We start from the raw sequence: 12,260 nt of genomic DNA on the forward strand, positions 1-12,260 counted from the left end.
AATGACAGGAAATAGACTTTTGGCTGGTTTTGTTGTCTTTGTAAAGTCATCCGGCTTTCTTCCAGGTTAACAAATTTTGGACATTTTACAAGTTTTATTTGAATGCTTGTGTTAAGGGAGGATTTTAAAGCTTTTTAATTCTGTGCAGCAGGATAACTGTAGATTCTCTCAAATAGGGAGGACTAAGAGAAGAGCTTTAGAGATTTTTTTGGAAGGAGATTGTTGTTTTGTGTTCTTTTCAGATAGATTAGGTGAGAAAGCTAATGTTTCTACCTGCAACAGTAATTTTAAATTGTGTCTTAGCGTGGGTCAGCATATGCAGTTGTGTTGGCATTTGACTGAGACAGAGTTGATTTTTCTCACAGCAGCCCTCATAGTGCTGTGCTTGTATTTGCAGCTGGAAACATGTTGATAACACACCAGTGTTTTGGGGACTGCTGAGCAGTGTTCTCACAGCATCAGCACTGTCTCCCAACATTCCCCCCTCACCAGTAGGCTGAGGGAACGTAGCCAGGACAGCTGACCCAAACTGACCAAAGAGATATTCCATTCCATATGGCATCTGCTCAGCAGGGAAAGCTAGGAGAAAGGAGGAGGTGGGAGCCATTCATTATTAAGACATTTGTCTTTTGGAGCATCTGCTGCATTACCAAAGGCCTATTTCGCAGGAAGTGGCCGGACATTCTCTGCTGATAGGACATAGAGAATAAATCTTTTGTCATCCTTTGCTTCTGCATATGACCTTTGCATTATTACTCTTCTTTATCTTGACCTACAAGTTAATCCATCTTATTTCCCCCCTCCCCATCCTGGTGAAGAGGGGATGATAGAGTGGCTTGGTGGGCACCTGGCATCCAGCCAAGCTTAAACCACCACAGCAGTGTATCTGAAAAATATTGTGTCCCTTTAGGATTTTTTTGGAAAAGAAACTTCTGGATCAACAGAACCCTCTGAAGCTGGAGAGGTTGGGACAGGGAGATGGAAAGTACCGACTTATAAGGACTATCTGTATCTCTTTAGAAGTCTACTGAACTGTGACACAATGAAGGTAAAAGCACAGTTAACATGGAAATACAAAAGGAAGCACAATCCTGAGTCTTATTGCTGCTTTTCAACCTCAGACTTTCTCTAAATGTCATAGTGTAGAAGGAGTGTTTCTTGATTTTAGTTGGATTTTATGCTGATAAATGAATTAAACAGGGGTTAATTTATGCTTTCATAGTTGAGAAACATCTAAAACTGCATTCTCTGGATCATTCAAATGTTAGTTTATAAGTTAAAGAATTAATTTTCATTTGTGTTTTGAAATGCAAACTTTTTTCCTCCTACAAAGGAATGTGTTTTTGAGGATGCAAACTTTCTTACTGAAAATTCACCACTGCAATCTCTGAATCACTTGCTGTATGATGAACTTATAAAATCTATTTTGAAGATTATTGAGAAATTGGACCTGACTGTTCAGAAACTGGATGTTAATGAACAGGTGAGAGCTGAGGACTTGTCCATTAATTGCTGCTGTTGTAGGGGAACCAAAATCACATCCCCTGTTTTGTTTTTGTTATGCTTAGATAGCACCTAACAATAGCAATAACATTCATACTGGGCAAGATGTTTTACTTCATATTTCTGAATATTGCATGACAGTGTTAGGGGATGGAAATATCAGATTCAGTAGAAGTTCACAGAATCTGTTATTTTAGACTTTCTGCTTTGGCATCTACTGGTTTTGATTTTTCTTCTCAGAAACAAGCATCCCTTACTATTCCTTTGACTTGTTGATGTGTCAGTTAAAAGTCTTTTGTGTCAGAATAGCTAATAGCAGCTAGAAAAAGAGACAGACTGTTTATCTGGCAAAAAATGGTGTAAATGCTTTCTGTGTTGTCAGATCTGGTGTTCTTGCTTCAATATTTGTTTTCAGGATGAAAATGAAAGTGACAGGGCTTTGGTTGGGCCTACTTCTGACCCTGCTTCAAATCTTCAGCCAACGAAGCCAACAGACTTTATTGCCTTTCTAAATCTAGTGGAATTCTGCAGGTATTGATATGTTTTTCTGTAATTTGGAAGTTACAATGTGGTTGGAAGAAGTTTGAGGTCAGATTTATTTAAGATGCATGTTTCTGAGTTACTTTTATAGATTATATTTCAAAATGCACAAGATTATTAGCAGGGAGACTGTAAGGGGTTTTAAGTTATCTGGGTCATAGGTAAAAACATACTCGCTCATCAGCTCAGGTGTTTTTGAAGAGTACAGGAGCCAAGTCATTCACTTTGATTATTCAGGTGTGATTGTCTTTCCGTATATGTTGTAACTTTTAGTATTATACTGAGCATATATCCTAAGTACTTCAGAGACCAGAAATACAGTCTTCATAGAGTAGTAAGGGGCATTAAGTGAAACATACAGCATTAGTTGCCTGTGGAGGTCTAGTTGATTTTCCCTAAGGATACTACGGTCTCAATAATGAAATGTGATATGTGAGGATATAAATTCAGTAACAAGATATAATAAGGAAGAAGTAACTTTGCACTCTAAAGCAAAATAAAAATCTTCCTGTACTTGTCTCAGAAGGCAGCATGCAATTATTCCCTCACTGTCTTTGGAGCTGCTCTGTTTTAGCAACATTTTCATTCTTTTGCTGAGATGAAAGTTTAAAAAAACGTTTTTTATTTGGTTTCTTTTTTTTTCTTTTCCCCTCCACCCCTATGTTTTCTGTGCCTCTATTTCAGAGAGATACTTCCAGAGAAACATGTGGAATACTTTAACCCTTGGATGTATTCATTTGGTTATGAGCTTATTATGCATTCAACAAGACTACCTCTTATTAGTGGATTCTACAAGCTGCTTTCTGTTACAATGAAAATTGCCAAGATGATAAAATACTTTGAGGTGAGAGGAGGGGTATTTATGATTGTGCAGTTCTTTATGTATTTTATGCACTATGGAAAATAGTTCATTGAAACTGTTACTTGGTTGTTTCAAATATTTATAGCCTCCTATGCCTCTAGTTACAAGCACATAGAAAGTAAAAATTTAGACTAGAAACCCACTTTGTGAAGAGACACCAGTCATGCATAACGCTCTTTCCAAAATCCTGAACTGGGTGAATGGAGATTGGAAGTACCCTTGCAGTGCAGGCAGTACAAAAGATAACTTTAGTATGACAGAAGCAATCTAACCAGAACAGCAGAGACATATATGGGTTAATTTTTCATCTTCTGGAGTATTCTTCTACTCCACTCATTGATTTCCACAGGAAATAAGATGCTCTGCTGGTGGATGCACTATTTGTGGCATGGAAGCTATGTTAAAGTGATGGTGTGTGTACCTGCTGTGTGTAGCCCATCACAGAGCCCACAGCTGTTCCTGCCACTGCTGCTGATGGCACCAGCTGAAGAAAATTCAGGAACTTGTTGTAGATGCTCATACTGTGGATGTTGTTGTAAATTGCTGTTTTCTTATTCCATCATCATTCTTGCCACCTGGACATCCGCTGTTAGGGAAGTTTGGGGGTTTTGTAGTTAGTTAGATGGGCTGACAAGGAGGAAGTTAAGCCATGGAAAAGTTACTTTTCAATCATGTCTCTTGCTTATTGGCATTAAGCGTGTTCAAAAAAGTCGACCCTAGGTGCACTCTGTTAATGTTAGTTTCTAACCTTTGAAAGATCAAAGGTACATTTCAAGTTTTCACTGATGCCAGTTTTGTATTGGACAATGATTTATGTATTCTGAGTTGATCTTGTGTTTCATATTTGTACTGTGTACTACATGTGTTTTAATACTGTTGATATGTGGTTTCTGTTTGGTAGGGTGTCAGTCCGATGAGTCTCAGAAAATGTCCTGAAGACCCAGAAAAGAGGTCTTGCTTTGCACTGTTTGTAAAGTTTGGAAAAGAGGTAAGTAATTTTGCTCACTAAGTTTCTTAGTCTGAATATTGAATTGAATATACATGATTCAATCAAAATTGTATCTTCTGAGAAATCTTACATGTATGATAGAAGTATTCCTGCTCTTTGGGCTATGCAACTTAGAGGCTTTTTAAGATCTTTTTCTACCTGTTTTTTACTTAATGTCAGAAGAGATGTATTGGTCACCTATTCATATAAAATTGAGAAATAACTGTGTATTTGTGTATTAATTACTTTCTGGTAACTGTCTGCAAGTGAATGAGATTCCAGTGTTGGTTTTGACTTGTTTATTTTACATGGATATTGATACAGCTAAGTTAAGATCTTAAAAGGTTTATGATTGTTCTTGACCTATTTATCTGAATTTTAGGTTTCAGCAAAAATGAAACAGTATAAGGATGAGTTATTGGCATCCTGTCTTATTTTTTTGCTCTCTTTACCACATGACATCATCATGCTTGATATCAAAGCTTATATTCCTGCACTGCAGGTGGGTCAAAGTGATGTACAGCTAGCACTTTTTTTTTTACTAAAATACATGCAAACATTCTGGAGGAAAGTTAGTGTCTGCTAAGCTATTAAGATAACTATTAAGCTTTATACTGTCTTCAGTGAGATATATTATACAAACGACTTGACTTTTTGGATAAACAAGTAAATTGTTGGAATTGGCTTTTGACCTAAGCCGATCCTCTTAGTGCCTGTGTTGCAATATAATATGTATCTCCTGTGCTGATCTTGAGTGAGATGTTAAGCAGGCAAAAGTTATTACAAAAGGATATGTATTGTATGCTAAATGCTTTCAAACTTGGGGGTTTTTTACCTTTAAATAATAGTAGTCAATAAAAATGAAAGGCTGATAGTTTTATATTTGACACACAGACTGCATTTAAGCTGGGCCTTAGCTGTATCCCAATGGCCGATCTGGGACTGGATGCTTTGGAAGACTGGTCAGCTCACATCCCCAGACATATGATGGAACCTTACTACAAGGACATTCTACCTCTTCTTGATGGTTATTTGAAAAGTTCTACATCTATAGGTACATACATGCAAAAAATTGGTAGTCTTAAGGGAGTGGAAAATAATTTTTTATAGTTAATGCCTAAAGAAGTGGATGTGACATACCTTTTGTTTATATTTCATACTTCCTCTGCTTGGAACAATACAGCTTCCATTACACCCCAAAATTTACCTCTTTTTTTAAACTGGGATTTACTTGCTTCTGCTAAACAATCATTAATTATAGCCATTTTATATGTCACTTCTCTGTGGTATGTCCTTTGTATACATAAATCAGCTTAGTTTTTGCTAATAGAGACTTATTAAAATATTATGTTTTCCTTAATAAAGGTTTTAAATGAAAGAATAATTGTCACATCTTAAAAATAAAAATGGGCAGAGTGTTGTGTTTTTTAATGAAATTATGAGTAGGTGCATGAGTTGCTGTTACAATAAACTGATTGATATGCTTTTTTTTTGTTCATCAGTTGAATCTCAGAATAACTGGGAAGTAAGGAAACTTTCTCGAGCAGCCCAGAAGGGATATAATAAAGTTGTGATACAGCGTATAAGAAAAGCAAAGACATTTTCAGTGGTAAGAGTCTTTTTAGAGTTAAATGTTAATTGCTTCCCACTGTTTCTCTTCCTTTCTTGCATGCCTACATGTTTGGTTTGTTTTTTTTGGTGAGGGTTATTTCTACCTTAGATGAGTTTAATAAATCCCATTCTATAGAGTGGTTCAAAAAACTGTAACACCAGCATGTCTGGAAAGATTCCTGTTCTAGGGTGAGAATGGGAATGAAGCAAGGAAAGGGAACTGAAGAAATCCTGTAAGTCAGTATCACTTCCAGACTGATACATTATGGCAACAAAAATTTAGCTCCAACACCCAAAATTAGGTACCAGCTTAGCAGTGGTGCACTATGCACATAGAATTTTGTGAATGTGTAAGTTTTTGGCTTTTTTTTTAATTATCTTTTGTGGATAGGTTTATTGTCTTTAGAGGCCAACATATGCATCCCTTTGACCAGTGACCAGTAGTTCAAAATTAGTGTAGTTTTATTTGTATATTCCAGCGCACAAGCTAACTTGGAATAAACCTCTTCTTAGACATGAAACTATTATTTAGTCCTACATATAGAATTCTTTCCAACCTAATGGTGTTTAAACATAGAGCTCCTGGAGCGATTCCAGTGGAGAGCTACAAAGATGATGAGGGGACTAGAGCATCTCTTATGAGGAAAGGCTGAGGGAGCTGGGCCTGTTTAACCTGGAGAAATGAAGACTGAGAGAGGACCTCATCAATATCTATAAGTATCTGAAGGGAAGATGTCAGGAGGATAGAACCAGGCTCTTCTTGATGGTGCTGAGCAATAGGACAAGAGGCAATGGGCAGAAACTGATGCACAGGAAATTCCACCTGAACATGAGGAAGAACTTCTTTACTGTGCGGGTGACCAAGCACCAGAACGGATTGCCCAGAGAGGTCGTGGGGTGATCTCTGAAGATATTCAAAAGTCATCTGGACACAGTCTTGTACCATATGCTCTAGGGACCCTGCTTAAGCAGGAAGATTTGACTAGATGACCTTCAGTGGTCCCTTCCAACCTTAATCATTCTGTGATTCTGTGAAACAAAATGAGTAAATTTTATATCCCATACAGGCTGCTTATAAAAATAAGTTGGCTGAGGGAGCTACCATTGTTTACCCTGGAGAAAGGGAGGCTTGGGAGGACATTATTATTTTACAACTACCTGAAAAGAGGTTGTAGCAAGGTGGAGGTTGGTCTTCCAGGAAACAAGTGACAGGACAAGAGGAAATGGCCTCGAATTGCACCAAGAGAGGTTTAGATTAGATATTTGGAAAAGGTTGCCAAGCACTGGAACAGGCTGACCAGGGAAGTGGCAGAAGCACCATCCCTGGAAGCATTCAAAAAACAAAGCATGGATGTGGCTCTTGTGGACATGGTTTAGTGGTGAACGTGGCAGTGCTGGGTTAATGGTTGGTCTCTATGACCTTTGCTAACCTAAATGATTCTGTAATTCTATATAGATACAGTATCTAAATTTTGTGTTCTGGAATTAAATTAAAAGAGTAATTTTTGCTTCACTTTGTTTCTACTTTTTAGATTATGTCATTCTGTAGGTATATGTTATCTGTGGTAATAAAATTTTACGAAAATTTTAATGTTTATTTGAAAAGTTACAATTGAAAGCTCACAAAATGTGATGAAAATGTTTTCCAGTCTTACCCTCTTTTGCTTATTAAACCAAAACTGTTCTCTTGTTTGATGCAGTTCTTCTCCCCATGGGTTCTTCATTTTACTTTCTAATCTTTATGTTAACAAGAGCCATAAAACCTTCATTTACTCTGTAAACTGAATTACTTCTGTACAGAAGTAACTTTTCTTTCAATAGTATTAATCAGTTGAATTTTTTAGGAAGATAGTCCCTCCTTGGAAGCAGTAAGGATTAGAGTGGCACGCCTTCTTGGATCTTTGGGAGGGCAGATTAACCACAACTTAATTACAGGTGAGTACACTATCAATGTAAATAAAAATATTTACATGCCTCTGCTGTCTCTCTTGAAAGTAAATTTCAATAAGGTCTCAGCATCACTTTATGGGAACACATGAGCTTTTCAAGGATACCTATACTTTGTTGCTCTTGTTTAAACAAAATTGCTTTTATTCAGTTCTGGGGCTTAGTAGAGCAAAGTATTCACCAATTTACTATGGAATGCAGAAAGTATGTAGAAAACTACAATTAAAGGCAAAAAATTATATATGCATCTGAGTATATGGTCTTATTCCCCCCCTTCACCCTCTGGCTGCAAAGCCATTTTAAAACTTTGCCCCAGTTTGTAACTCCTAAGTACCTGTTTCACCTTTTAACTACAGTTCTCACTTTAGTCAGTGCAAAATTTAGATAGTCTAGAAACTAATGTAGTTATATAGAAATTTTGTTCCTTTCTTTTTATGTTTACATTTGTTTTTTCTGCCTTTACAATCAAATTTCTTTCTGCCACGTACTTCTCTGTTACTTACTCATAAATACTGTTAGAAAGTAGCCTTATTCCCTGGAAATTAAATACGAAGTGTGGTCAGCTTTGTTAACCACATTAGCAAATATGAAAATATAGGGAGAGAAGGGAGTAAGTATGCCAGTTTTCCTTGGAAGAGATAGCCAGGGATGTAGTCATGTTCTGTGCAATTGCAGGAGTCTGTATGTTGGATCTTGTCTGACTGACCTTCAAGAATTTTCTATAACATTAGAAGACAAAAGTTAGATGTCTTAAGAAGTATTTTAAATCAAGTGTGATTCAATGTCTGCTGGATTTATAATTGTCTCCAAACTTAATCTGTATTGAAACTGGAGACTGCTGCAACTCTCTCCTGAAATGCTGGCTACAGTTTTTACAGTACTTTATAAAGAATTAACGTTGCATGGCAATCTAACTGAAGTTGAAAGGTTACAGATTGTTTTGACTGAGCTATGTAAGTACTCTATGTGTATGATATAAAGCTTGTTTTGATCTTTTTTCAAATGCATTAGCTACTTCTGCAGAAGAGATGATGAAGAAATGTGTATCCTGGGACACTGAAAAGCGTCTGAGCTTTGCTGTACCATTTGCAGATATGAAGCCTGTCATCTATTTGGATTTATTTTTGCCTCGTGTGACTGAACTGGCTCTTTCTGCAAGTGACAGACAAACAAAAGTATTGATGTTTTCTCTACATTTTGTTTTGTGCTGCCTGATAAATGTTGCATAAAATAATGTCTTCCTTGCGACTAAAAACCTATTTTAATTAATTCACAGGTAGCAATGTACTTCTTTGCTCTTTCATGATGATATTATTCTGAGCATTTAAAAACTGAAGAACAGAGGTTGCACTAAGCTCTGTCAGACAGCATTGTGCTTTAAGAGTTAGACTTAACATAAAAATGAATATTTTAAACTAGTGGATCTTCATTGTTGTTTGGCCTTCTTCTCATGCCTAGCCTATGAACTTGCGGGCCTAATCCAGCAGAGCACTTAAGCAAATATTTTCTTACTGTCCTGGATTGGGATGGTGATTAATTTTCTCCAGCTGAAATGTGACTGCCCATGACAGAGACTAAAACATTAGGAAAAAGACCAGTGTGTGCGTAAATTAATTCCATGGTCATAATCTGTTCCTGAAACAACGATTTAGTATAGATTGGAGTGATTTGTCAAGTATACTGTTTCTTGTGACTTACTCTCTTCTGGCCACAGTTTTGTCTTCTCTGTGAAAGTAATGGATGCATAACCAAAGGGATTTTTAAATTTCAGGTTGCAGCGTGTGAGCTGCTACACAGCATAGTCACATATATGTTGGGGAAAGCGACTCAGATGCCAGAAGGACATCAGGGTCCCCCACCTATGTATCATTTACATAAGCGAGTATTTCCAGTATTGCTTCGTCTTGCTTGTGACATAGACCAGGTAAGTAGATTTGTTTATAAGCATTTTAATACCTTTAAATGTGGGAATTAATTAGTAATTTTATTAAAAAGTTTTCCTGTCAGAAGTTTTCCTAACATGTTGCCTTTTTTTTTTCCCTCAAATGTAATGTATTTTTTAAGCTGAAATTCTATTTTAGTTTGGGAGTGGGGTGGAGGCCTTTTCAAAGTCTTCTATAACGCAGTGTAGTTCAGAGTAACTCAGAGAAATGCACAAGAGAGATTCGAGTTTCAAGCTTCATTCAGCGAGTTTGTGGCAATAGCACTCTTTAGCACCGTATTTAATTTCCATAGTTGTTTTTCAGTAAATTAATTTGAGGTGACGTTGATTGTTTCAATACTGAATGAGTGCAAAGCTGCAATCACAGAAAAACCATTTGGGAGAGAATTTGTAACTGCCTCTTTGACATTTCAGGATGATATATTTAATTCAAACATCTGAACTTGGTATTTCTCCTTTGTTGCACAAAACAGAACAGACACATAGGTTCAGCTTTGCTGTAATTACAAGTCTTGTGGCTTTTGAGACTGCTGTTTGGACCCTGGCATCCAGATCTATTTTTAGACCAAAGGGACTTCATGTTCTGTGTTACCAGTTTAGGTGAAACCTCTTCTACTGGCATGTGGCTCAATGTAAGCAATAGGAAAATAATGTCTGGATTGGTCCAAACTGATGCATACACACTGCATTATAATCATGTATACATGCATATATAAGCATATTTAGTGTTTTTCCCTTCATGTTTCAGTAGAACAGTATTCAGTCAGGTTGATTTACAGGTAAAATCGTTGAAGTCCAGGAAGTCAGAATAATGTATGTGGTAAAGACCGATTTTTAGATGTAAATACAGATTAAGAAACAAACTTCCCTGTTTACCTGACTGTCTCTTGGCATATCAATCTGTGGCATGCAATGTGCTTGGTCTCAGAGGATCTTACTGAAAGTAAGTTTGGAGGTCGTTGAAACTAATGTAATAGAAAGCAGGTAACCAGTTTTAACTATCTGGGTTTTTTTAATCCCTGATACAGGAATGTAATATGAAGCTCTTTTTTAATTTTATAGACCCTTTTTCAAAGTACTGTTTTTTATTCTTACATATTTTGAATAACAAAATAGCATAGAAATGTATTAATCCTAGAAATGTAGTTGGCGTTTACTCTTTTCAGGTAACGAGACAGTTATATGAGCCTTTAGTCATGCAACTCATTCACTGGTTTACCAACAACAAAAAGTTTGAGAGTCAAGATACAGTGGCATTCCTGGAAGCTATCTTGGTAGGTCCTAAGTCTTTCCTCACTTTTTTCTGTGCCATTTTTAACTAGCATCATTTTACTACTGAAGGAACTAGGAACACATGAACAGATAAAATGGCCCCTTAATTGTCTGAAAGAAAGAAAATGTTTTTTAATGACCATTTAATGCTTCTTAACTGAGATTTTGATGATGGATTTCTCTTTCTTTGGCATTCTCAAAATACAGCTATATGATCTTTAGAATCGTTACAGGATTAATGAAACACTCTTTATCCTCAGTGTATACTAGGAACTCCTGAAGTACATTCACCACTCATCCCTCTGAATGGACATTGCTTTTGTTGTGTGCTTAATTTTTCTCTAAGTATCTAATGCTTTCACCAGGTGCAAAAGCTTTAAATTTCAAACTAGCTTTTGCACTGAACTAGAGTGGTTGGAGGCAAAGTAGGTCAAGAGGTCTTGCAGTGCTCTTTTTAAATGTAATTTCAGAGTGGCATAGTGGATCCAGTTGACAGCACTTTGAGAGATTTCTGTGGTCAGTGCATACGAGAATTTTTGAAATGGTCTATTAAGCAGACAACACCGAGACAGCAGGAGAAAAGCCCAGCAAATACAAAGTCTCTCTTTAAAAGGTTGTATAGTCTTGCTCTTCACCCCAGCGCTTTCAAGAGACTGGGTGCAGCACTCGCTTTTAACAGTATCTACAGAGAATTTAGGTGAGTAAACAGAACTTGAAACAGTAACTAGCTTGGACTAAATGTTCAGTGAGCTAAAAAGAATTGTAGAACTCAGTCATCCCCTGACACTCATTCTGTTAATGCATATAGTAGCTGTAAAATTGAGTTACTTAGCCTAATAATTTTTATTGTAATTTTATTATAATTTTGTAGTTTCTACCAGTGGGGAACATAAAAATCTAAGGTTTTTATCACAAATTTATTGGAAATTATTTATGCCTTTTCAGGATGGTCAGCAAATGTCACGGCTAGTTTTTAAGCTGGTTTAGACATACTTTTTTGTGAAAACATCTCGTGCAGTTTATCTCTACAGTATTTAATTTGGTGATTTTTAGTTAGAATTTCATGCTTAGTGCTTCTTCTACTCATGTTTCTTGTTAAATTTTTTCCTGATTTTTAAAGGGAAGAAAATTCTCTGGTGGAGCAGTTTGTGTTTGAAGCCCTGGTTGTTTTTCTGGAAAGTCTGGCCTTAGCCCATACAGATGAGAAATCATTAGGTGAGCTATAGTTAATGAAGTATGGAATGAAGAAAAAAGTCATCCTGTTGAATCTTGGGCTAAAAAAGAAAAACTGTAACTGTAAGAAAAGTAAATGTGCTTCCTTTTGCAACAAAGAAAGAATTATTTTTCATTACTGGTAGAGAGGTCATTTGTTATCTAGTTAGGAACTCTTTGAATCAACTCCTTGCAATGTATAAAGGTGGAATATTTTGGGCTCAGGAGAAAGAACCTTATCATATTTATGATGATTTACAATTTTGTAATAACACTAAAAATGCTACTAGTCCTTCAGATTTGAGTCCTGATTTTGCACTTACACAGTGTAAAATGTAGCTTGATGAGAATCTTAGTCTACTCTTTTATAACAAACAAAATAC

At 36.4% G+C, this 12,260-nt stretch overlaps 1 protein-coding gene across 2 annotated transcripts in view; it reads left to right on the forward strand.

Moving 5' to 3' along the window:
* Positions 1–12,260, forward strand: part of PRKDC (protein kinase, DNA-activated, catalytic subunit) — an 83,998-nt gene that overhangs the window by 12,175 nt on the left and 59,563 nt on the right. For both annotated transcript variants that reach the window (XM_032703885.1, XM_032703896.1), the window contains exons 15-28: positions 911–1,048; positions 1,334–1,483; positions 1,919–2,034; positions 2,728–2,887; positions 3,807–3,893; positions 4,276–4,395; positions 4,788–4,947; positions 5,396–5,502; positions 7,349–7,439; positions 8,463–8,626; positions 9,223–9,375; positions 10,560–10,667; positions 11,136–11,362; positions 11,786–11,880. In XM_032703885.1, coding sequence (XP_032559776.1) covers positions 911–1,048; positions 1,334–1,483; positions 1,919–2,034; positions 2,728–2,887; positions 3,807–3,893; positions 4,276–4,395; positions 4,788–4,947; positions 5,396–5,502; positions 7,349–7,439; positions 8,463–8,626; positions 9,223–9,375; positions 10,560–10,667; positions 11,136–11,362; positions 11,786–11,880 — 1,876 coding nt within the window. The remainder of the gene's footprint in view (positions 1–910; positions 1,049–1,333; positions 1,484–1,918; positions 2,035–2,727; positions 2,888–3,806; positions 3,894–4,275; positions 4,396–4,787; positions 4,948–5,395; positions 5,503–7,348; positions 7,440–8,462; positions 8,627–9,222; positions 9,376–10,559; positions 10,668–11,135; positions 11,363–11,785; positions 11,881–12,260) is intronic.

This window comes from Chiroxiphia lanceolata, chromosome 1 (genome assembly GCF_009829145.1).
Source record: "Chiroxiphia lanceolata isolate bChiLan1 chromosome 1, bChiLan1.pri, whole genome shotgun sequence".
In the NCBI taxonomy this organism is placed as follows: Eukaryota; Metazoa; Chordata; class Aves; order Passeriformes; family Pipridae; genus Chiroxiphia; species Chiroxiphia lanceolata.